This window comes from Diadema antillarum, unplaced genomic scaffold (genome assembly GCF_040938485.1).
Source record: "Diadema antillarum isolate AM-2024a unplaced genomic scaffold, OU_Dant_1.0 scf00000208, whole genome shotgun sequence".
Taxonomy (NCBI): domain Eukaryota; kingdom Metazoa; phylum Echinodermata; class Echinoidea; order Diadematoida; family Diadematidae; genus Diadema; species Diadema antillarum.
The window spans coordinates 103812-127307 of record NW_027271097.1 but is presented as its reverse complement, the minus strand read 5'-3'; the positions used below and the strand labels follow the sequence as shown (position 1 = coordinate 127307).

At 37.5% G+C, this 23496-nt stretch overlaps 1 protein-coding gene across 1 annotated transcript in view; it reads right to left on the bottom strand.

The window, feature by feature from the left end:
- Positions 1 to 4656: 4656 nt before the first annotated feature.
- LOC139724191 (uncharacterized) overlaps positions 4657 to 23496 on the bottom strand; it is a 54127-nt gene continuing 35287 nt past the window's right edge. The window contains exons 5-8 of the mRNA XM_071635335.1: positions 21759 to 21837; positions 16600 to 16688; positions 16206 to 16283; positions 4657 to 4847 (exon numbers count right to left, since the gene is read on the bottom strand). Of these exons, the coding sequence (XP_071491436.1) occupies positions 4752 to 4847; positions 16206 to 16283; positions 16600 to 16688; positions 21759 to 21837 (342 nt within the window). The 3' untranslated portion in view covers positions 4657 to 4751. The remainder of the gene's footprint in view (positions 4848 to 16205; positions 16284 to 16599; positions 16689 to 21758; positions 21838 to 23496) is intronic.

The following is a 23496-nucleotide window of genomic DNA, read 5'->3' as shown; positions in this document are numbered from 1 at the left end:
GCTTTTGAAATCTCCGTTTCTTGACAGGATTCTTCAGAGCAAGGTTACTGACTGGCTGAGGTACCTTTTAGAGACAGGGTGAGGTAACGACCATGACTGAAAACCTGATGACACCCTTTAAACTTCTGACGACATAAACTCTACAGATGATTACTATATTTCACTTGAAAAATAATCCATGATGAAGATTTTGCATTGTAAAATATATTAAAAGAATGGTAACAAAATGATGCTTGCCGCCAACCAATGTGGAATGGAACAAAATCAAAACAGAATAGGCTGCTGTCATACCACTTGAATAGAAAATGTGACATAAATTAAGCTGTAATCTCCACACAAAAAAAATAGCAACTTTTTTTTATGTTCTCATGTCAAATCCATTAGATGCTATAATTAGCATCAAAATCAATTAAGGCATTCTATAATTCCACTACTTCAATTTTGTACTAAATTTTAAAATCATTTTGGCACTAGAGATAGTACATGAAACATCAAAATATGATATCTACATTGTCAAAGCATAAATGTACACATATGCAGTAAAGCTCATTAAATTTGCATAACACTGAAGAACTGCAAAGCTGCATCCATAACCTAAACAACTTGTCACATGATGAGATTATGATGTGCCCACATTAAGAGGTGAAAAGGAACTTTAATCCATTCTCCTATTTCTGGATGAAGAAAGAAGGTCATTAAATGGGGAAACTCTCTGGCTCTCACAGGACAAGGCTGCTACCTCAAATAATTTGAACATTTAATTTTACCTTGGTACTTGAAAGTGCTTGTAATAATAAACATTTTTTCTTTTGGTACTGGTACTTGACAGTGCTTGTTATGAGCCATGTGTGTATGTGTTTGTGTGGCAAAGTGTAGACTAGTCAACAGCACAATTTGTGATGTATTTACACTGAACATCGACTGATGTTTTCTTAATATTCACAGCTTGTGAATTCATATCTGACTGCAATGACTACAACAGAGCAATTACCCACACTGCATGATCTCCAGTTGAATATTTGTGCAAACTTATGTGGACAGGTCTGCTATTGTTCTGTGGCAATGACTTGATTCTCATGTGAAATTCAGTGCTTGAACTGTCACTCAACGTCTAATGGGTCATCTAGTTTCCATATCATTCCAATTTGTGCTATTTTGTCTTTCTTTCACTTCACTCCTTCAAGAACTTAGTAATTTCAAGTTTTCATGCATCTGCTCCATCTGAATGTATTTCAATGTCACAGTAGTGGTAGCAAGCATTAGTCGCTGCTATGTCAGGCAGGATTTGTGTAAGCTTTCTGGTTGCTAGGGCAACCCTGTTACATAATGATATGAAATTGACTTGGAATTTGTTTGTAAAATATTTAATTTAAGCCACTGAATACATCATATGTGAGCACAATAACAATATCACCTACCAGTCAAGAAAATACCATTAGGTATTATTTCATTACTTCATCAGGTCACTTCTGTTCAAGATTCCAATGAATGTTATTTGATAAAGTACGAAGGTCACTACCTCAGCAACCTGTGACCAAAGATTTGATATTCATGTATGTCCAAATTTCATGGCATTTATTAGTTCCTATATGCTCACATGCCATTAATTTTAAAAACCTGTGACACCCAAATACAAACAAAAATGGGTATGAAGTCAAACATGCTACACACTAGTACAACCTTGGTTTAATAGTGGCAATCAAAACTACTTTGGTGATATTCTAAGCAAATACAGTACAATATTGCTTGGCCTTGAAAAAAAACCATTCACTCTTTTCTTATAAATTAATACCGTTAAAAATGAAACTTACGTAAAGACATATAACTATCCAGCACACGCATACTACTAATTAATATAGAACTCACTGCAGGATTTTGCACAAGGAATACTGCCACCTACACATGTACCATCAGATATGCTGTGGTTGCCATGAAAACAATGCTACATTGACATTTGCAGGTCAACACAAGTTGAAAGCCACAATAGATTAATAAATTATGCAACACTATACACATACATACTGACAAAACACCAATAAATAAGCATATCTGAAATGAAAAAAAAAATAAAATAACACAAAACAAAATGAAACCTGTGCACAGCAAATAGATATCGTCTTAACACAAAAGGAACAAAATATCATCAGATTCAAGAAAACAAAATCAATTCCAGAACTCCCAAAAGTGAGGTTTGATTTTTTTTTTTTTTGCTACCAACAATAATTATATTCATATATACAATTCTTTCAATGATGTTTTCCTATGTACAAACCATTCTTTTTACAAATATAAAGGATGCAAAATCTACTTTTGTACAGTTACTATACACAATGACATGAAATATCAAAGGAGAATATAACTTGAGATTTGTCTCAATCACAGCGAGTGAAGATCTTTCATAATAAAGTGCAGATATATAACATTAAATTCTATATCAGCTTCTGCTAACAATTACTCCCTGCTTTCCTTGTTCTTCTCCCTTTCATGAAAATAAAATCTTTGCGTGTGAATAAATACTTAATTAAAGATTGAACAGCATTAGCACAGGTAGAAGCATAATATAAGCACAGTCAAATGCGATATCAGTAATTGGAATACGTGAATTGTATCTTTGATATTCAAAAAGGAATTGTCACAGTATGTTGTATCATAAAATATACTTGTCTATCAAATTTCTTGCCGTAAAAACATATGACGACATGTCTGCACTCTTCCCTTTCTCTTGATCTTACAAAGTCTCGGTGGCGGAATGAAAATTGCATATGACTGCCTTCTTCAGCCACACCACATAAGTGGAGCATAACCAATGGTGTCTGTAATCTTGTACAGAAATCTGTCATGCCCTCCTCATCTCCCATAAAGCAATCTTTGCTCTGGTTGGAGTTATATGATGTTTTTACAAATGCCTAGATAAATAAATATTCAATCTTGCACCTGCAATTCACTCTTCAAGCCTATACATAATTATTTTCTGGAAAACCGCTCAAATTTAGGAGATATTACCCTCAATATGCACAATAACACAAACTATTACACATGAGTTCTGAAAAGCAAATATTTGTACATGAGGAAAATCAACCAAACAGTAAGCATGTTCTATATCATTTCAATGAAACCAACCCATCAGTGAGATTTTAAAGTAGCTGTCTTTCTCAATCAATGCTGTAGTTTGAAGAGGATATCAAATACAAGACATTATCTTAAATAACAGTCTGTTGCCTTATATTGTACAAGCACACATTAACAAGTAGAGCAATTGCGTATGAGTTTTTACCCTTTGATGAGATGCAAATCTTCCAATTTGACTCACACTAAAAAAGAAACAAACCAGCACCAAAACAACTTTTTCCTAATTCCTAACTCCTACACAATGTAATGTGCAATATGAGGAAAAAAAAACCAATGTAGGTTGAAGCAACACATTAAAGTTCTTATTGCATTTTATGATTTGGTAGCTGGTACAAGCACTTAAAGCAGTTCCCTTGATACGAGGTATCTTGCTTTACCACAAATAAAAAAAAAATCCCATCCAAGCATACTGCAATGCTAGGTTTGATAGCGGCATACAAATCCTCAGTCTCTCTACTCCCTTTCATCTTTTCATTGCCACTCTAAAAAAAAAAAAAAATCTGCAAAGAAGACTGTAGATGAATTGCATGGAATTAGAAAACACTCCAGTATAATGGTAATATACCAGTCTCTATATCATGCATGACAAATTTGTGGATAATTGCACCCCACAAAAAAAGCCTGATGGCAGGATAATCATTTCACCTGCTGCTTTCTAATTTATTCTTTTTGATTTGTAATGCTTTGTTGCAGTTTTCTTCTCTCTTTTTGCAATTTTTCACATTACAGCTCAGTGCTGATAATGGAAGTGACGGATCTCAGTCATCCTGAGGCCAAATTTCAGGTTGCCATGGATAATTCTTCAAGAGACGGCATACATCAAGCTGAATACATCAAGACAACTATGCAGGCAGAGATGGATCAGGGGTTACCTTCTTCCCTGGTGACATCAACATTTTTTCTTCTCTCTCTTTCTCTTCCTCCTTACAACATCACCTGATCTCATTGCACTTCACTGGACAGTGAAACAAGCAAATGGAGCAAACTAAGCCCAAATTGCCATTAATATACTGTACCCATCTCCTACCTAAGTTTGCTGAGTGTCTATTATTATTCAAAGACACTGCATGTATACAGTGTTGTAGTTATATCATTATGTGCTGTCACTCCAATTATGATTATCAAATAATTTCAGAGAGACTGTAATTTTGTTGTAATTTTGATGTATTCAAGACTAAAACTGGCTACCATTTATTCTTCCCCCTCCCTGTACTTCTATTTTCTCACTCATTTGCGCTCTGCCAAAACCTGAATGACTTTCTATTTTCTCTACAGTATGGATGTCTGATAGATACTGAGTTGTAGTGTGAAGATACCAGGGTAAAGAGGAAGCTGGAAGAGGGAAGCTGGAATAACTTGCAAGTATTAAAGAAGAACAAGACTTTTACCTTTACTCTATCATGTCTTATTTATAATGCTAAGTTGGAAGGACCATTAGGAGATGAGTTCATATTGCAAGGCATTCCTCTGAACCATTCCTTGAAGACATAGACCGACAAAAAAAAAAGTTGAGCAAGGTAGCAGAGACATAGCAGGAGGACAGATTGGCTGTGAAGGTCACATTCAGGTGGTGAGTTGTCATGGAGATTGCCCCACCCTGGGGTTGGGCTGACTGGGCGGGGTCATTGTGGAATCTCTAGGGAGAGGGCTTGGACGATCCAGGGGTCACACTTTGACCCTTCTCGAAATTCATCTTTTGTCAGCATGCCATCTTTGTTCTGAGGAGAGCGAATAAAGGAAGAAGAAGAAAAAAAAAAGGAAAAATTTAAAGACCATTGTATTCAGAGCAAGTTTTCTTGATTGGACTAAAGAAACATTGAATATAAATCAAATAACAATTGCAAAATTTTATTATGACTGATCACATACACAATAAAAAACATACAGTGGATAATACTGTTGCCTGAATTTTTACTTAGTTATAACCGGAATTTCGTTATAACCGTATTCGTTATAATGGGAGTGTACTCTATCTTCACTGTGCATGACATGGGTGACAGAAGAATGATTAGTGATCAAATGAGGATGAAGAAGATGGTGGTGATGATGATGACAATAACAATAATTATTCAATTCAATTCAATTCATTTATTAATAACTGCAATAATGCTAACAGTAACAATAATAATAATGAAAATAATGATCAATGACAATAGTCATAACAGGATCTTCTGTTTCTGATAAGACTACGTAGTATCGACAGCAACAAAGAAAAGTGCTGACAATAATTTGCTTTAGAATCATTTATACGAGATCCTTAACCTGTTGAGGATGAGTCCTGAGTATACTCGACGGGTAGGTGTCGATGGGAAATATGTGTTATAGCAAAATCAATCTGTCCTCAACTGGTTAAAATATCAGAGTGACATCACTAGTGATATTAGAAAGTTGGCAAATGTGAAAAGGAAAAGAGGAGAAGGTCAGCCTCAGCAGTATGACAGATAATGATCTTGAGAAAACACACTATCAATCTATCCTTGAGGTGGTTAATCATTGCATAGGATACAAAGCAGACTGAAAACAAACCACAAACTGATTAGTTTATGCCTTACAGTTTATGAAAGAAAAAAGCAATCAAAAACAATTTACATAATTTACTAGTTGTACCAAATCATACATTTAAGTGTTTTCTTGGTTCATAAACTTTCACAGCCAGCTGTAAGTGATGTCATTAACCAAAATAGGATTGTTCAAAATTTAAAAGAACAAAACTGCATAATAAAAATACACATACATTACATGCATATAGTACATTACATATTACATACTATTTATAAACATTACATGATCAATTTACTTCATGTAACTAACTTTTCATACACATAGTATCTTCCACATATCACTATGCATTTTATAATATTCACAAACATTACAAAATCAATTTGCTTCATGTACCTCATTCATTGCATGACTATAAAACCGACATAGACAGCATTTCTCAAAAAGAAAAAAACAAAAACAAAAAATTCAACAAGTCAGAAAAACAAAAAAATGAAACAACAACAACAACAACAACAACAACAATAACAACAACAACAACAACTTATTGACCATTCTGGCAGCAGAGGGTACACTCTTGCCCTGTATCAGGACAAAGCATTTATGAAAGCATTCTTTCACTAAAGACTAGTTTTGCTTTGAAGGGGGCTAAATGTAACAGAGAATCCTATCATATGAACTATTAATAGTCATGACACTGATGTACAAAATTACTAAGGTCAGCCCAAATTCAAAGTTGACTCATACCGTCTTTTTTACTGGCAAGTTCTTTTTACATAAATCTTTCTATCAAAAACAAACACACACACACACACACACACACACACACACACACTCATAAAAAATATTCTGCAGTGTTATCACATGCAAATCATAAGACCTTAACAAATGTCATCAATTTGATGAAATTATAACATTAAGGCTCTCTTTGTAATTTCAAAGAAATGGAAAAGAAAATACAAATTATCTCCTAGCTAGCACTTGAAAGTGCATTCTTTTTTGGAAATGGACAAAGATTATACTACTGAGATGAGATTCTGCTGGCTAAAGAACTGATTAAGTTTCCAAGGGATGAAGAAAGTGGGGTGGTTGGATGGATCACTACGTTGAATGGGATTGAAACCTTCTATCTCCTCCATCCTCTGGCGCCTGAATAAATCAAGCCCCAATGAACAGAGCACTGGAGTCCCCCTGGTGTCATACCAAGCTCCGTTGTTTGCATGCGTGCCCGTCTACATAAGTGCTTCATGACACCCTTAAAGGCAGAATCTCACCAATGAAAACCCTCCACAATTTTAAAAATATCCTTGGAAGTGAAAAATTAGAAGCAAAGAAGCCTAACTCAAATTTTAGTTGATACATTCAGGTGTTCAGCAGTGAATATTGAGAGAAAAACCATACTGTAATCTCTTTTTTTTAATAAAGCATTAACATACAGTTACTACAGATCTCACAGGTTTATACCTGAAGTGAAAAGTTAGTAGTTGTCCTCTGCCAAGCGGAATTGAGGTCTTGGAGAGAGACTAACTTATAATGGATACAATGATAGCCTCTGTGGGTGATATATCACAATCCTTTATCCAATGGAGATTATGGAAATACATGCATGTGAAATATCACATTTTCCTACACAACAACACAACACAACATTTTGTATTTGGCACACTTAAATCTGCTGCCAAATTACTAGTTTGTATCAACATCTGGCAGAAATTTGACAGGCCTTGCAAAATGAGGTCACTACCTCCAAAGATCACAGTTCTCATTTGTGAATTGCTGTTGGGTCTCAAATAGAAAGTAAGTTCAGTGCAACAGAAAAGCAATTTGCAAAACAGATAACACAGTATTCATGTTATTGCTGTGTGAGATCGTTGGACACAAACGTATGTGGACTGGTATAGTGAGAATGAAAGTTGAAGAAAACCCACAGACTACTTCTTTCTTCATTTGCAATTTGATCATAACTTCACATGGTATTGCAATAACCAAACCACATGTGGTGCATGTGGTAATAAAATTTCTAAGAAGCTGGTAGGGTGAGCAAAGGAGAGCTATGACCTCTACCATACCAAGTTTGAACTAGATTCATTGGAAGTGGCTCCTTATCTAAGAATTTGAAGATTTCATCTTTGTCACACTTCTTGCATTATAAGCAAACTTTACATGTGGCATGACTGAAAACTGATACCATGAGGGGTCTAACAACAACAAAAACAACATGCAAGCATACATGCATAAACAAACACACACATAAACAAACATACACAGGTACAGTGTATAAAAAAAAACATAATCATCAGGATTGGAAGACAAGCTGCAAACCAGGAATATCCAGACCAGAATGAATATTAGATGGAATAAAACTTTAAACAATCTACAAGAAAGAGTGTACCTCAATTCAAGAGGAGAAAAGTGTACACTATGTGCATCTGGGTACATACATAGAACACATTGCTCTCCTGTATCATGTCTGTCTGAGTAATTCACTGCATACATGCATTGCATATCTGAAAACCGGTGACACAATACCTGAAGCAGGGGAATTGTGCATGTATCATTTTCTCAAACCCTGTAACACAGGTCCATGGAGAAATGAGATGAATTTTACTACATACCAAAAGATAACAACATGCAGAACGATTCTTGTTTTTGTTTCAAATGATTTTAGCTCTCTGTATGTGGTACAGTCCATGGTTTGACTAATAGGGCGTCACAAAGCTACCTGAGACCCAGTTCAATCTAAGAGGTTAATCTACACCCACAGCCAAAGTTGGAGAATCTTTGCTTCTTTTTCTGGGACACAGGATTTACGACTGATTTCAAGATTTATGTCGATCCTGACCGTGTTTTGAAGAAACTGATTATCAATTTATACAACTTCTTACTATACACATCACTCAACTGTGAGTGTTTGAGGCAATTTTCTTACGTGAACTTATGAGATAGGTGTAGTATTACATCAGGGTAAAAATGCTTATAATGTTATTGGTAAAAACACACAAAAAATGTAAATATATACCCTATCTGTCTAAACCTGAAAATGATTGATTGATGTGATTCTCACTAAAATTCTACATTTATTGTATTATTCCTCAAAGACAGAAAAAGAAAAAAAAATGAAGAAACAATGTTTTATAGCAAACAGGGTCCCGTTTCATAAAACTTGTTATCAGTGACAACTGCCACAGTTCTGTGACAAATTTGCTCTTAGCCAATCAGATGCAAGGAATTTAAAAAGTTTTATGAAACGGGCCCCAGGTCAGTAAAAGTATAACATGACACTATATGCAGTCCGAGTCAATTTCGACCAAAAACCAAAAACAAACAGGAAAACAGTGATACCAGCATAGTGGTGCTTAAACATGTTTGTGGTTTTTAACCCTCCATATTAGTGTGATCAGAAAAGCCAGACAAGAATAGATAAATAAGATTAGAAATACAGTGTAGTTATACAGAGGAAACAACACTGATGAAGATTGACTGAAGTCAGCTTACAAGCCTTAATCAAACAGGTTGGTTTACTTAATCAATTCATTAAATAAGTCCTATGACACTGTATTTCTTCTTCTTCTTCGGCTCTGGGTGTATGAAAAGTTCATTGCAAAGTTCTTGAATCATCAGAGATCATTTGGGATGGCTGATTTTTTTTTTTTTTATTCATCAAATGAAATGCACTGAGAAGCAAAGATACTTATCTCTGCTGGAAACAACTACACTGTAGGAAGACAACTAAATCTTGGCTCTGATGCAGCAAAATGAAGTTTATTAGTTCTTATCTCATCATCTCTTCTAATGCTCACCAGAGAGACTTAAGCTTTTTGCCATGGTGGGAATGTTATTTTACATACTGGCCACTAGAGCCAAGAGCTGCTAGTACGGAGGATCCTTGCTTTATTGTACAATCCACTCAATCCCGGAGGTGTGTGTGGGTGGGGGTTAAGAGGAATGCTGATGATTATCAAATCAGCAAAGATGTGATTTCTGCATTGCAACAAGGAAGAGATTCAGGGACAGATGTCCTTGCAGAGACAATTTGAGTAATACAATGAAAAGAAAAAGAAGATGTCGTTGTTATTAAAGATGATGATAATGCATGGCCATACCAGAAAGGGAGCCTAAAGGATGAGACCGGAGAAACTGTTATACCCTAAAGTAGATTTTAGGATAATGACATAGCACTGGTTTATGGGAAAGAGTCAAGTGAAAGGAGAAAAAGGGAATAAGAAAATGAAACTGACAAGAAAAGTGAGATGCAGCAACAACAAAAAAAGAAAAAAGAAAAAGGAGGGCCCAAAAAAAACTGATACTTGTATCAAAGTGATAAAACATTGATCACTTAGTAGAAATATCAAAATTATTCATTTTAATCTTAATGTAGACACACAAGTTTATGGGAGGATGAGAAATGTGATGCATATTGAAAGATGATAAAGAGTAGGTGGGAATGAACTAGGTTTACTTGAGGTCAGGATGGAGAGAGGCAGAGGACAGAGAGAAAAAGTGGCAGAGAGACAAAAATAGACAGAGAGAGACAGAGAGAGAGATAGAGACGGGTCACAACAGCCATCAGACCGTCCTCTTCTACAAAGGCTCTTAATCTGTCACCATAAATCTATTTTCGCAGACTGAGTATTAAAGTAACATCATGTTGGAAGGTATGACATCGTCTTCCTAGGTACACAAACACAGCAAACATTACGATGTTACAACATATATTTCCAGTGGTATTGTACACTACCAACTAGACTCTAACTGGTTTAATGGAGTAAGTTATTAGAAGGCAGTAATGGAAGGGGTAAGAAAATGTGACGCAAGGCGATCACTGTGCTTCCATAGTAACCATGACAACCAGACCGTCATGGAGGACACAGGAAAGATGTCTGCTCACTTGACCTCAATTGCTTACAGATATTTTACTTCTCAGTTATTACCAGAGCTCACCAGAGCGAACACATGTTCTGTCTCTCAATACATTGTATGCACAGCCGAGCAGATGCAATTTCTTGCCACAGTGATCTCAATATAGCACTGAAGAGTTTATACCTCTGAGAAAGTTTGATACCTTTTTCATAAGCAAAGCTGATACTTTCCTCTTCAGAGGAATATTCTCAGTTCTATATTGAGTTGGATGACATCCGCACAGTTATTGCATCCGGTGAAAGAGAAAGCTACAGCTGTACCACAAATCTTGTGATTGCCCTTTTACACCTTTAGTTATCAACTTTGAGACAAATTCTCAAGGAGCCACCAACATCAAGGCACATTAGAACACTGTCATAGAACATTGACATCAAACAGGAGAGCCATGGAGTGCTTATTTTACATACTGTAGTGCTCCTGCTGTATGAAAACACTCACATGTGGGTGTTAGGGCAGTTCTTCTCATTCTTTGCAGCAATGCATCTACCATAACTGCAAATCACCTGAAGTGAAATTCCACACTCTTCAAAGATGACATTATGAAACAGGATAACTTCAGTTGAAAAGAAGAGTTAGAGTATCATATGTCATGTTTCCACTGAATAGTTGTGATATTAGTCATAACTGCAGATACATAGATTAGCTGAGCTACTGATGTCATCAAACAACTCTCCCACTAGTTTGTTCACACACACAAAAAAAAAAACTTAATAAAACCAAGGTGTCAATAATTTGCAAACTATAACTCCAATCCCCCTCTTCTCCATAAAACGACTAAAAAATAATAATTTCAAGTTTATTGCCAAATAACAAACTGATGCAAATGTAAAAGTTCCTATCTTTCATTTCATGTCAAAAAGGGATTTAGTAAAGACTTATGTGCACATCAATGGGAGGCTTGTGAGGTTGTGGTATCTCCACCTTGTTAGAAAGTGTTGCCTTTTTAACACTTCCACTGATCTCTCAAGTTGCACAGCACTCTAGATATCTCAACATCTCATTCAGAGTGCTACACCACTCTAAATTAAACACACTGCTTTATTGCCTCTGCTCAGATCCTCAATTCTCTTTCATCCTTGTTTTCAAACAGGAAGAGCCATCCTTTGTTGTTATTTTCCTTTCAAAGTTTTTCATCTCAAATGTCCATGAAGGAGACTGAATGTAAGAGCACTGAACCTATCAGATAGGCTTGCCTGGGAAAGCTGAACTCAGCTGTGAGTAACACATCTGCTGCCCCCAACCAACCATTTCCTGCCTGATCAAGTAATGAGGCATGAGCAGGGAGAGTAATGTCCCTTGATTTCACAGCTTGCCCCCTCACTGGGACAAAGACAATGCAATCCATGCCCACAGCATGGCAATAACAACAAATTTACACCTGTGCAAATAAGCTCACAAAATCCCACACACTTTCTTGTCATGTTATATTGGCTGGATGAGCAAAGGGAAACATCAGAATATATTGCCCAGTTCAGAAGCACTAATGAGAGAGTTGGTACACGCGGGGACACTATGTTGATGCCATGAACTAATGACATGCTTTCCAGTAACCTGAATATCTGGATTAGCATTCACATCATATGACTAGATGAGAAATAATATGGGGTATCATGAATCAATGCAGAACATGAAATATATTGCTCGTGGTATGAATAGCAATCAGAGCATAGTAACAATGAAGTTGAAATTGGGGGCAAGTTGAGAGGAGTTTTGTCATTAAACCAACTATTTTGAAAAATCATACATCAATCACATAACCCCATAAGGAAGTAAAGATATTTGTGCTCCATTTCAATAACCTCTTTTCAAATGATTTGTGTTTCAAACAAGACTTTGCCCATGGTGTACAAAAAGGTAGATTTTGATGGCACTGCATACAAATCATTCTAAAAACAAACCAGAAGACATCCCCTCAAAAAAAAAAAAAAAAATGTACAAAGGACAAGATCTTCATACCCCTATAGGTTAAGCCATGTCTACTATAAACCAGATAAATGCATATGTGGGCTTTGAACAAAGAATTTCAAAAAATAAAGATTAAGTTCTAGATGGCAACTTATAATTTTCTCAAGAAAGAACAGAAACAGACATCATATCACCGCTGCTGTTAAAAACATCCTACAGACTAAATGTAACCAGATCCCCCTTCTAAATGCCAAAAGCAAGAAAGTTGAGCCTCATGTTGAGTAATAAGCACCAACATTGATGTCATAATAGAACCTCAAGATAGCATGATTAACTGTCAATGAGAGAATAATCTCCAAAGAAGCCTAGGTAATATCCCCTCTCTGGCCCACTTCAGGTGTGTGCAGGCCTCTGCTGGATTTACCATTCAAATCCAATTTTCTTCCAACAGAATGCGCGTTATGCATCAGTTTCCATGACGATGTCTAGATTGACTGGACAAAAAAAAAAGGAATGACTTGCGTGGGTGAAACCACTGGGTGAATTCATGATTGGTAATCAACTTAGCTTTGAGACAGCTCAAGCAGGTAAAATACTTCAGTAAGAAATCTCAAAATAGCTATTGGTGTATCAGTACGCATTTTTAGGTATATAAACACAATTCTTCTCACAAGCCAACTAAGCAAACAAACATGATGTTGTAATCTCCTCAAAATGCAGCAAAAGGGTAAACTTCTCATATTTATGACAATGTATTAAATGTATGTGTCTTGTCTATCCAACAGCATTTACAAGGATTCATCATATGGCCCACATAGTATAGAAGAATACTACAGTGACTGTGGCCATCCTGACCAAATCCTGCATCACATTTTGGAAGACTGCCACAAGCGGAAGTTCCCAGGAGCGCTTGAAGAACTTGCTCAAGCAAGTGATGCTGCCCTGAACTGGATCCACAGCTTAAATATCAACCTGTAATCTATAACCCCTCACCAACCCCTTGTATTGCATCATATAACAGAAGAAGATTTTGAAATAGATGATAATATGTGACATGGGACATTATAGACACATTTTTAAAATGTCAACATTAAAAAACATTCAACTAAACATTGTGCTGTCAAGAAGACAAAACATCCAGTCTGAAGGAAGAACATTGCATTTCTAATGGGAATAGTTGCATTGGAGAGCATAGACGAGGCAAGAGATTGTGTGCAAATGTATCAAATATCTACGTCACCACAATCCCTCTGACATCATACATGATAATCAATGTAATACAATCATCCACTTCACGCACAAATGTGGGTAGGAAATGAAATCTCTGCCACATTGAATCTCTACTCTGCACAAAATCCTCCAAACGTAATCTAATCTTTCTAGGAGCTCATGTCAGCTGAAGATGTGAAAATGTCATGAAATCCATCTCTTTCTCCTACTCCCATGATTTGATCAAGTAAACAGTATGTTCCTGCAGGTGACATAGTTTGATAGAAAAAAAAAAGAAGGCTGAATGCTGTATGTATTCAATTTCCTTACAAAATGTCTTGAAACTTTAACTTTTGAAACTCATATCAGCTGAAGATGTTAAACTGTCCTACATGAAATGTTTCTGTTTATTGTCTTACTAACACTTGAAGCTATCATATGGGCATAAATACAGACAATGTTTATACCACTGAAAGCAGATGTCTATTGGTAAAATATGTTTGTCAAATCTTCTATTCCTCCGCTCTGTTCATGGCTGACATGGGCTAAAGATGGTAATATATTTAGGGGCAAAGAGAAGTGTTTCTTGTTGATATCTCACAGGATCCATCTCAGATGTGAGAAGTAAGGAAGCAGGCCAGCCCCTCCATGTGAGAAGTAAGGAAGCAGGCCAGCCCCTCCATGTGAGAAGTAAGGAAGCAGGCCAGCCCCTCCATGTGAGAAGTAAGGAAGCAAGCCAGCCCCTCCATGTGAGAAGTAAGGAAGCAAGCCAGCCCCTCCATGTGAGAAGTAAGGAAGCAGGCCAGCCCCTCCATGTGAGAAGTAAGGAAGCAGGCCAGCCCCTCCATGTGAGAAGTAAGGAAGCAAGCCAGCCCCTCCATGTGAGAAGTAAGGAAGCAGGCCAGCCCCTCCATGTGAGAAGTAAGGAAGCAGGCCAGCCCCTCCATGTGAGAAGTAAGGAAGCAAGCCAGCCCCTCCATGTGAGAAGTAAGGAAGCAGGCCAGCCCCTCCATGTGAGAAGTAAGGAAGCAGGCCAGCCCCTCCATGTGAGAAGTAAGGAAGCAGGCCAGCCCCTCCATGTGAGAAGTAAGGAAGCAGGCCAGCCCCTCCATGTGAGAAGTAAGGAAGCAGGCCAGCCCCTCCATGTGAGAAGTAAGGAAGCAGGCCAGCCCCTCCATGTGAGAAGTAAGGAAGCAAGCCAGCCCCTCCATGTGAGAAGTAAGGAAGCAGGCCAGCCCCTCCATGTGAGAAGTAAGGAAGCAAGCCAGCCCCTCCATGTGAGATGTAAGGAAGCAAGCCAGCCCCTCCATGTGAGAAGTAAGGAAGCAGGCCAGCCCCTCCATGTGAGATGTAAGGAAGCAAGCCAGCCCCTCCATGTGAGAAGTAAGGAAGCAGGCCAGCCCCTCTATGTGAGATGTAAGGAAGCAAGCCAGCCCCTCCATGTGAGAAGTAAGGAAGCAGGCCAGCCCCTCCATGTGAGATGTAAGGAAGCAGGCCAGCCCCTCCATATGAGAAGTAAGGAAGCAGGCCAGCCCCTCCATGTGAGAAGTAAGGAAGCAGGCCAGCCCCTCCATGTGAGATGTAAGGAAGCAGGCCAGCCCCTCCATGTGAGAAGTAAGGAAGCAGGCCAGCCCCTCCATGTGAGAAGTAAGGAAGCAGGCCAGCCCCTCCATGTGAGAAGTAAGGAAGCAAGCCAGCCCCTCCATGTGAGATGTAAGGAAGCAGGCCAGCCCCTCCATGTGAGAAGTAAGGAAGCAGGCCAGCCCCTCCATGTGAGAAGTAAGGAAGCAGGCCAGCCCCTCCATGTGAGAAGTAAGGAAGCAGGCCAGCCCCTCCATGTGAGAAGTAAGGAAGCAAGCCAGCCCCTCCATGTGAGAAGTAAGGAAGCAGGCCAGCCCCTCCATGTGAGAAGTAAGGAAGCAGGCCAGCCCCTCCATGTGAGAAGTAAGGAAGCAGGCCAGCCCCTCCATGTGAGAAGTAAGGAAGCAGGCCAGCCCCTCCATGTGAGAAGTAAGGAAGCAAGCCAGCCCCTCCATGTGAGAAGTAAGGAAGCAAGCCAGCCCCTCCAAGAATGCTTAGCATACAAAATTCACAGAACCTGCTTGACCTTCCCAACCCCCTCAAAATATGCAAATAAAAACATCTTTTAAAATATATATATACATGTCTATCTATATATGTTACTATCTTGAATTTCTAGAAAAAAAAAACTATATTGAACACTTCACTGAATTTTAGCAATGATATAAATATGATTTATTCACTGTCACATTGATGACCTCAGAAGAAATTTGCAGCTTGATATCATCCTCAGACACAGAATAATCCCAAGATTTATGGCATTGCTGAAAAGGATATATGGGTAAAAACAACATCAACAACATTAATGAGCTACCTCTGCTCATATACACTTGAACAGGGGTTTTCAGATTGGATATTGAAGGGAAGAAAAACAACAGGTAAGGGGAATGCTATGTCCCAAAAAAAAGAAAAAAAAAGAAAAAGAAAACCTGTAAATTAGATGAGAAGTGAACATCACTTACTGTGTCCATCTGAGTGAAGATCTTGTTGACTCTCTTCTCCGGCGTATCCTCATCTTGTGGAAGTTGCAACATATTGCCCTGTTTGAGGAATTCAAAGTATGGCAAGAGATTTTCTTACAAATTCTACATTCAAATTATCGCACAGTGTTTTGCAGTTGTCATTAATCATTAGAGTTCAGCTGTAAATATTTTGGAAATTCTAATTCATCCCATACTGCAAATCAGCAAAATCTATTACAGTACAATACTTATCTACAAATAAATGTATGAGATCATCTTCCATTATGTTCAATTTCATATCGGTGAAGAGTTTCTTATTTGTGCATCATGACATAAACTCAGAGAGAATATAAAGTACTGCTCCTTTTAAAATGACTTTTTGTTTTTTACTTACCACCATTTTGTATATTGCATCAACTATGTCCAGCATTTCTTGCTTGGTGATGTATCCGTCCTGATCTAGGTCATACAGGTTGAAGGCCCCTATAGGGAGAGAGAGAAAGTTTAGTAGCTAGGATAATCAAACAGATTATGTGACATTACAACCATAGGAAATTCTTTATAAATGCTATGATCAATGAATGATGGCCAATCTGTTGAAAACATAAAAGATTAGATATTAATTTCTCCTTCATACTAAAACACTTACAGGGAGAGATCAATCATTATACCGGAAGTCAACTTTGTAGTCATGAACACTAGATCGATGAAAAGCTCTTTTATATCACAGTTTTGTAAAGGGTGTTTTCATGAAAAACTCAAAACATGCCAAAACAATACAACCAGCACATGAACGGTATGATGAAACTAAAAGGGAAGAAAGAACTTGTTAGAGTGAGCAGAGCTTGCAACAAAGTGCATAAAGCTAACACAGTGGGACACAGTAAATGTCCCTGGACTGTAAAACCCTTCTTTAGTACATCCTCCCAATACTTTCCACAAACATTTTCAAGCACATCTCCAGCACAATGCCACATATTTCGCATCATAAAAATTATGTTAAGCTTGCTTTGCCATGTAATTTTGTGGAAACAAGTACAGATATGAATTATCTCGGTCCAGCAAATTACAATGTCATATGACATGGAAACAAATGTAACATTTAGTTAAATGCATGAGTCATTGGTGTAAGGTACAAGGAACTTTACATAGATATGAGTCATAGTGAAGCCTGCATTTGGCTTAAAATACTAGCAGCTTTGAGAAACTGTACTTTCAGGAAGCAAGATTAAATCAGCAAATGTGATATACATCATTAACACAAATGCAAAAACAAACAAACAAACCAAAACAATACAAAACTGGATTTATCTGCACTAGATGTTCATCTGAACTGAACCATGATGCAATTTACCACTGACATTTTGAACCCTGTGAGGACGAGCTGATTTTGCTGTAATGCGCATTTCCCATAGACACCTGCCCGAGTATACTCAGTACTAGTCTCAACAGGTTAAGATTTTTACCAACACGAGAACTTTTGTTGCATGCAGACCTCTATGGCAGTTCTGTTTGCTCAGTTTTCACTTATCATCAGTCATCCTTGATTAATTCTCTGGGTTTCTATCATACAATCAGGGTAGCTTTAAAAGCCTTCTACTCACAATACACCACATTGTCCACTCTTTTCCCAAAATTTAGCTTTTGATTACTTTTTACCCAAATCAAAGAGTAATTTTGGGTATGAATTTGTCTGCACATTAACATTAACTTTGAATTCTAAGTGGTTGCTTTCCATTAGAATCACTCACACCAAGCTACAAATATCAACAAAGGGAAGTATGAATTGTGAGATTCTTTGGTTTTTGCTTCTATGTGGTACAGAGGATTGTACACTCCTCTCAACTAAATGTCAAAGAATGAGATGATTAAAATCCTTTTGCCAACTCTTCCCCTTCCTGTATCTCTACATGCTTTGTCTGTTAATTGCTCTGGTATCACATTGATGTAATAAATCTGGCTACACCATATCAGCCTTCAGTCCTCGTGTCAAGTTTCTCTCCTCCATGCTGTCTCTCACCATCTCTTCCCCCCCCCCAAAAAAAAAAATGAGACAAAACACACTGATAACCTAGATAAAATGAGATCAGCTTCGACACACATGCTTTCACTTCTTATCAATTTCTATACTCTAAAGGAAAAAAAGGGCCTTAAACAACATTAGCATTCACCCTCTCAACAACTGGCTACCGACTGTTGGCGTTTGCCATATGTTGCAATACATCTGTCTGGGTCAGCTAAACACTAATGACATTCAAGATCAATGGTGTTACATGACATGCTCTTAATGAATAATGCAAATTCTTCATTGTCTTTAAAGATGCTTAGTAAGATAAGGTGGAGTTCTTTGCAAATAAACAATGACTTTGCATATTTGAATTAAGTCCTGAAGCAAACTAGATGGAAAATCACTGCAGTTTTCAGACCTTTGGTTTTTGTGAATATTCTTCTGAATTTATTGCTGAGTGATTCTTTCATTGTTTTTCCTGGACATTTTATTGTTCTTGCTTTTCCAGCAGGTCAAGAAGGAATTTGTAACTTAGTAAAAAATTCACATCTAAGATGATAACTGCCTTCATGAGGTAACACACCACTATAGGATGACATCCAAGCACATTGTTTGCCAATATCATGTACAGATATAGGGTGACAATGAGAGTCAAAGCAGAAATGCAAGATGAATGAATATCTCTCATCATATTGGGATGGGAGATATGTGTGCTACCTGAAGAAGAATTCTTATAGAAGTTTAGGGTTCAAACAACAGGCATATGAAGAATGTACTGTATCCCCCATTCAAACAGAAGATTCGTGAAGTGATAGCTGTTGCAAAATATTGGCATAATATGTAATTTAGATTAAATCACATCAGTCAAAAAAACTTTTTTTTCTTTCCATTTTAAGGTATGTGAATATCTTTTTTTTTATGTGTGATATATTCCAGAGACCAGGGTTAAGGAAGCTGAACTGATTGATAATCTGGCTCCCATAGCCATAGTTACTTAACATACACAGCCAGTACACTGATGGGTGGTATAGCTTAACAGAAGGTGCATGTATTTGTATCATCTCCACAAGCCTTCCGTCTTGAGTCCATCAGGGTACATTCTTATACAATGCTTCACAAGATGTGTTACAGCCATTCCAAGGCACCAGAACTGAAGTTTAATGACTATTGCTAAAACATATGGTATGACCTGGTATCTGCTGGACTCATAACTGTGTGTCAATACAAGGTGAAGGGAGATACCATTTGGTGGGGGGGGGGGGGGTATTACATGATGGAGGAGGGTGAATGAAATAATTCATGTTTGCCAGTATATGATCAGCATTTGGGTAACCTCACAAGAAGGATTAAACCTTTAGATGTATTCTGGACATGACACATTCTATTGCTACACTGGGCAGTTACTGTGAGATAGTATATTTCCTCATGCTGCCATTCAAAGGGTCAAACGTTATACAGATCAACAGAACCGAATTTTAGGACCAGTGGCAGATTTCCTTTGAAAAAAAAGAAGGATATCTTTGTTTCTTGTCTTTACTTTACTTCAGTCTCTATCACACCCTCACTACCACCATCATCATCATCTACATTATCACTATCATTCTCACAACTGGTGGAATGATCATCATTATCATTTTAAATAGCAGTAGTTCAAGGGTAACAGCAGCACCAAAATTTTTGGAAGTGCCAAGAGAAGAACTCCACAGTTCATGGTGATATTGCTGCTGTAATTATTGTTGACTTTGTTGTCATTAATTCTTTGTTGAAAACACAAATGAAAACAGGAATCAAGGGGAAGATTGAGAAAGCAAGGGGCAGACAGAGAGATTGAGAATAAGACAAAACTACAAAGAGACCTGTTGGTTAGACTACACAGCTCAAGTGATTAATTCCTATACTGTAGCATAATGACAGCCTATGATTGGGAGTAGCACCTCCCTGGCTGCTAAACCATCCTTACCAAGATGACCTGGGATAGGGAGGTCCCCTGGGCAAAGTGGGGGGGGGGGGGGATGGCAGGGGTGGGTGAAGCAATCCGTTGCTAGGGAGCAACCATGTTCAATTAGTCAAACTTGGCTTACCACTACCAACATGACATGATCTAAAGTACCCTAATGCTTGCACAACATTTCTCCCTGCAGCTGTACTGACAAAGTACTCTCAAAATTGACAAACCCAGAACACTGGCCAAGGGGCAGAATGAGGCTGGTATAAACATTCCTGATAGACCAGTTTACTAATTCATGTTCTATGCATACGTTTTAACAAAAGGTTGTTCCTAAAAAACAGAAACTTGCCAAAGGCTTGCCCGACATAGCAACAACTAATGTATGCAGGGTAGATTCCATGTATTGATGTTTAAAATATCAGGTACTGTTAAATGGAAAAGCTTGTTTCTAGGAACAGGAATGAACAAAACATTCATAAATTTGACTATATCAGTCTATTGGTATTTATGACCAATACAAATTCCTACTCAAACATTTTTTTTTAAAGACTTTCCTGTTAATTTGCTGATACAAAGTGGTATCCATGCTAAGTGCATCTGTCTGCACACAATGTAAATGAATTCTTACTGTGCCAGTCCATGCCAGCTTCAGGTGGCTTCTTATTTCATAAAGTCATATCAAAAGAATAGATTTCATCAAAATCAGACCTAAAATGATATCATTAATGAATCTTGAAGTTTCTTGGGTTTTGACATAAGGTTTTCACCAACACTACTCTTTGATGAAAATCTGATAAAACATTTAAAAAAAACCATAAACTTTGGTATCCTATGTCTGATTTTCATTAAACTCCAATAATTCTATCTGTCAGATTTTATTTTCTTTATTCAAGGTACTGGTAACTGGAGAGAAATTGCAATGTAAATATCCACTGTTCTACACGTACCTGCCATTGTAAAGTATTTTAATGCATTTATCCATGGATGTATTATAATTCTCCACTACTGATATTATAATCTGTATGTGCACCATAAATATTTCAACAAATTTACTATCATATATATCTGTCTTCTGCTAGACCCCACCCCTGAATACCAAAGAGGATATCTTTGATACCATGGCAACGATACCAGCTGGCTGGGATAAATGTAGCAATACATCATGTTTCAAAGCTCTCCTTGACAAGTGTGTACTTGCCCACCACAGTATGACATGATGTCATTCAGTACCACCTCAGTGCCTTTTGTTTCCTAGCAACGCTGCTACATTTCGCACACAGGAAAAAAAAATCCTTAGCTGGCCAGTTGTGGAGAGGTATTGTATCAAAAGCTGTCACATCTTTCTCTGAAAAAAAAAATGTTCCTACACACATTGAATGGTGCATGTGCTTTTATTTCAAGCCATTAGGAGGTAGTAGTGTCATGGTGAGAGGGGCATTTTTTTTTTACATCAGCAGAATTTAAAGCATCTTCTCAAAATTTGATTCAATTTGTTTGGGTAGTATAAATGCACTTTTTCTTTACTGCATTTGAAAAAAAAAATGATCTGTGCTATTATCAGTCTTTAAAAATGACAGAATGAATACTGCATACTCACAATCTAACTTTTCATCCAGCGTCCCTCTTGATGTGACCGATAGCGCACAGATGAACTCCTTGAAAGATATGTAACCATCCTGCAGCAGAAAGAACACAGGAAAGGTAAAACCAGGGAAGGTAAAAATACTCAAGAATTTACAAAAAACCCACAATTCAAGGCAATTGTTGAGAAGACGTTCACTTTTCCTCAAAATGTACGGATCACAACCTCACGCAGTACAAAAATTACTGGAAGAGCAGTAAAGAGGGGTTTTGATGAATAACACATGGTGCTAGAAAGTTCAACATTACATTGTTTTATTAACTCATCTGAGGCAACGCTAATTTATACTATTATACCTCATTTCATTTTATAGGCAGTGGCGTACCCTAAGGACCTAAACAATGCTTTGCAGCTCTGTCAAAAATGTGAAGTTGATTGCTTCTGGTACTCCATGCACGTGGGGAAAAAATGAATGTTTACTTTTGGAAAAGCATTTCCTGATTTCTTTCTTTTTTTTCAGGCTGGCATTTATCTCAGGATTTCAGCCTTCATTACACTTAAAAAAGATCCCACTGCCAAATGGTTTTGTCATAACAACACTACAGCATCCATACTGGATGTTACTTGATGAAGTAAGATCCAAAATGTCAATAGTCATTGCTCAAGGAGAGAAATGTCACACTTTGATGTGAATCTTTGACACCTGGCACTGAGTTGTTGTTGTTGTTGTTGTTGTTGTTGTTGTTGTTGTTGTTGTTGTTGTTGTTGTTGTTGTTGTTGTTGTTGTTGTTGTTGTTGTTGTTGTTGTTTGCTTTTTAGTATCATGGACATGTAAGTTATCCTGTCATGCTCAGATATCCTTAATATTCTGAATTCAAAGAAATTTGAAGAAACACCTGTGTGTCAGGAAGCTGACAAATCTTATATGGACAGAAATAGAAAAACACACAGACTGAAATCACAAAGCCTCTGGCATCAAGGCAGAGGAGCAACCCTAGACACCCCCCTCCCAACAACAAACAAACGTTTCATGTCACTCTAAGCTGACATAACTGATTTTACTGAGGCTAATCATGAAATGGTTGATAAAAGCTTCATGAACATAAAGGAGAAAACATTGTTCATGGACCCTTTTTCACCAAGATTATTTCTCACTTCAAAAAGCTAGAACGTTCAAGAAAAAGCCACGTTTGCATGATGAAGGCATTATTCGCTCATTATTCATACATGAGAGAAATCCCTATCAATCTGGAACAATTTTGAATTACACAAAAACAAATTACTCTTGGAAGTACACCATTTGTCAAGTTAATGTAGTCAAAATAGCAAGCTGCAAGCTATAGACAGGACTGTCACTAGCGACTAGTACGTCAACGTCATTCCCACGCAATCACAAACTTCAGCCAATATCCTGACCTGTAATGTGACTGGCCTATTTCACCAATCTTCAACTAATGAAGACTCACTTAAGAAGCTACAGACAAGCTGTTCTGGGATGATGAAGACTATTTTCACACTGAGCAGGGACAAAATCTACTCACAGCTTTATTTCCAACTCAGTGCTCTTCCATCACACCAACAGACGAGAGAATAAGCAAACCCAGAAAACCAAATCAAAGAATCTCTTTAAGGTGTGTAAACAGCTAGAGAGGACTGTCTAGTGGCTCAAATCTCTGTGGAGCAAATTTGGATAATTTGGGGTGTCTCCAAAAGTGCACTTCAACATCTAGATAGTTTACTTTCCCAACGTCAG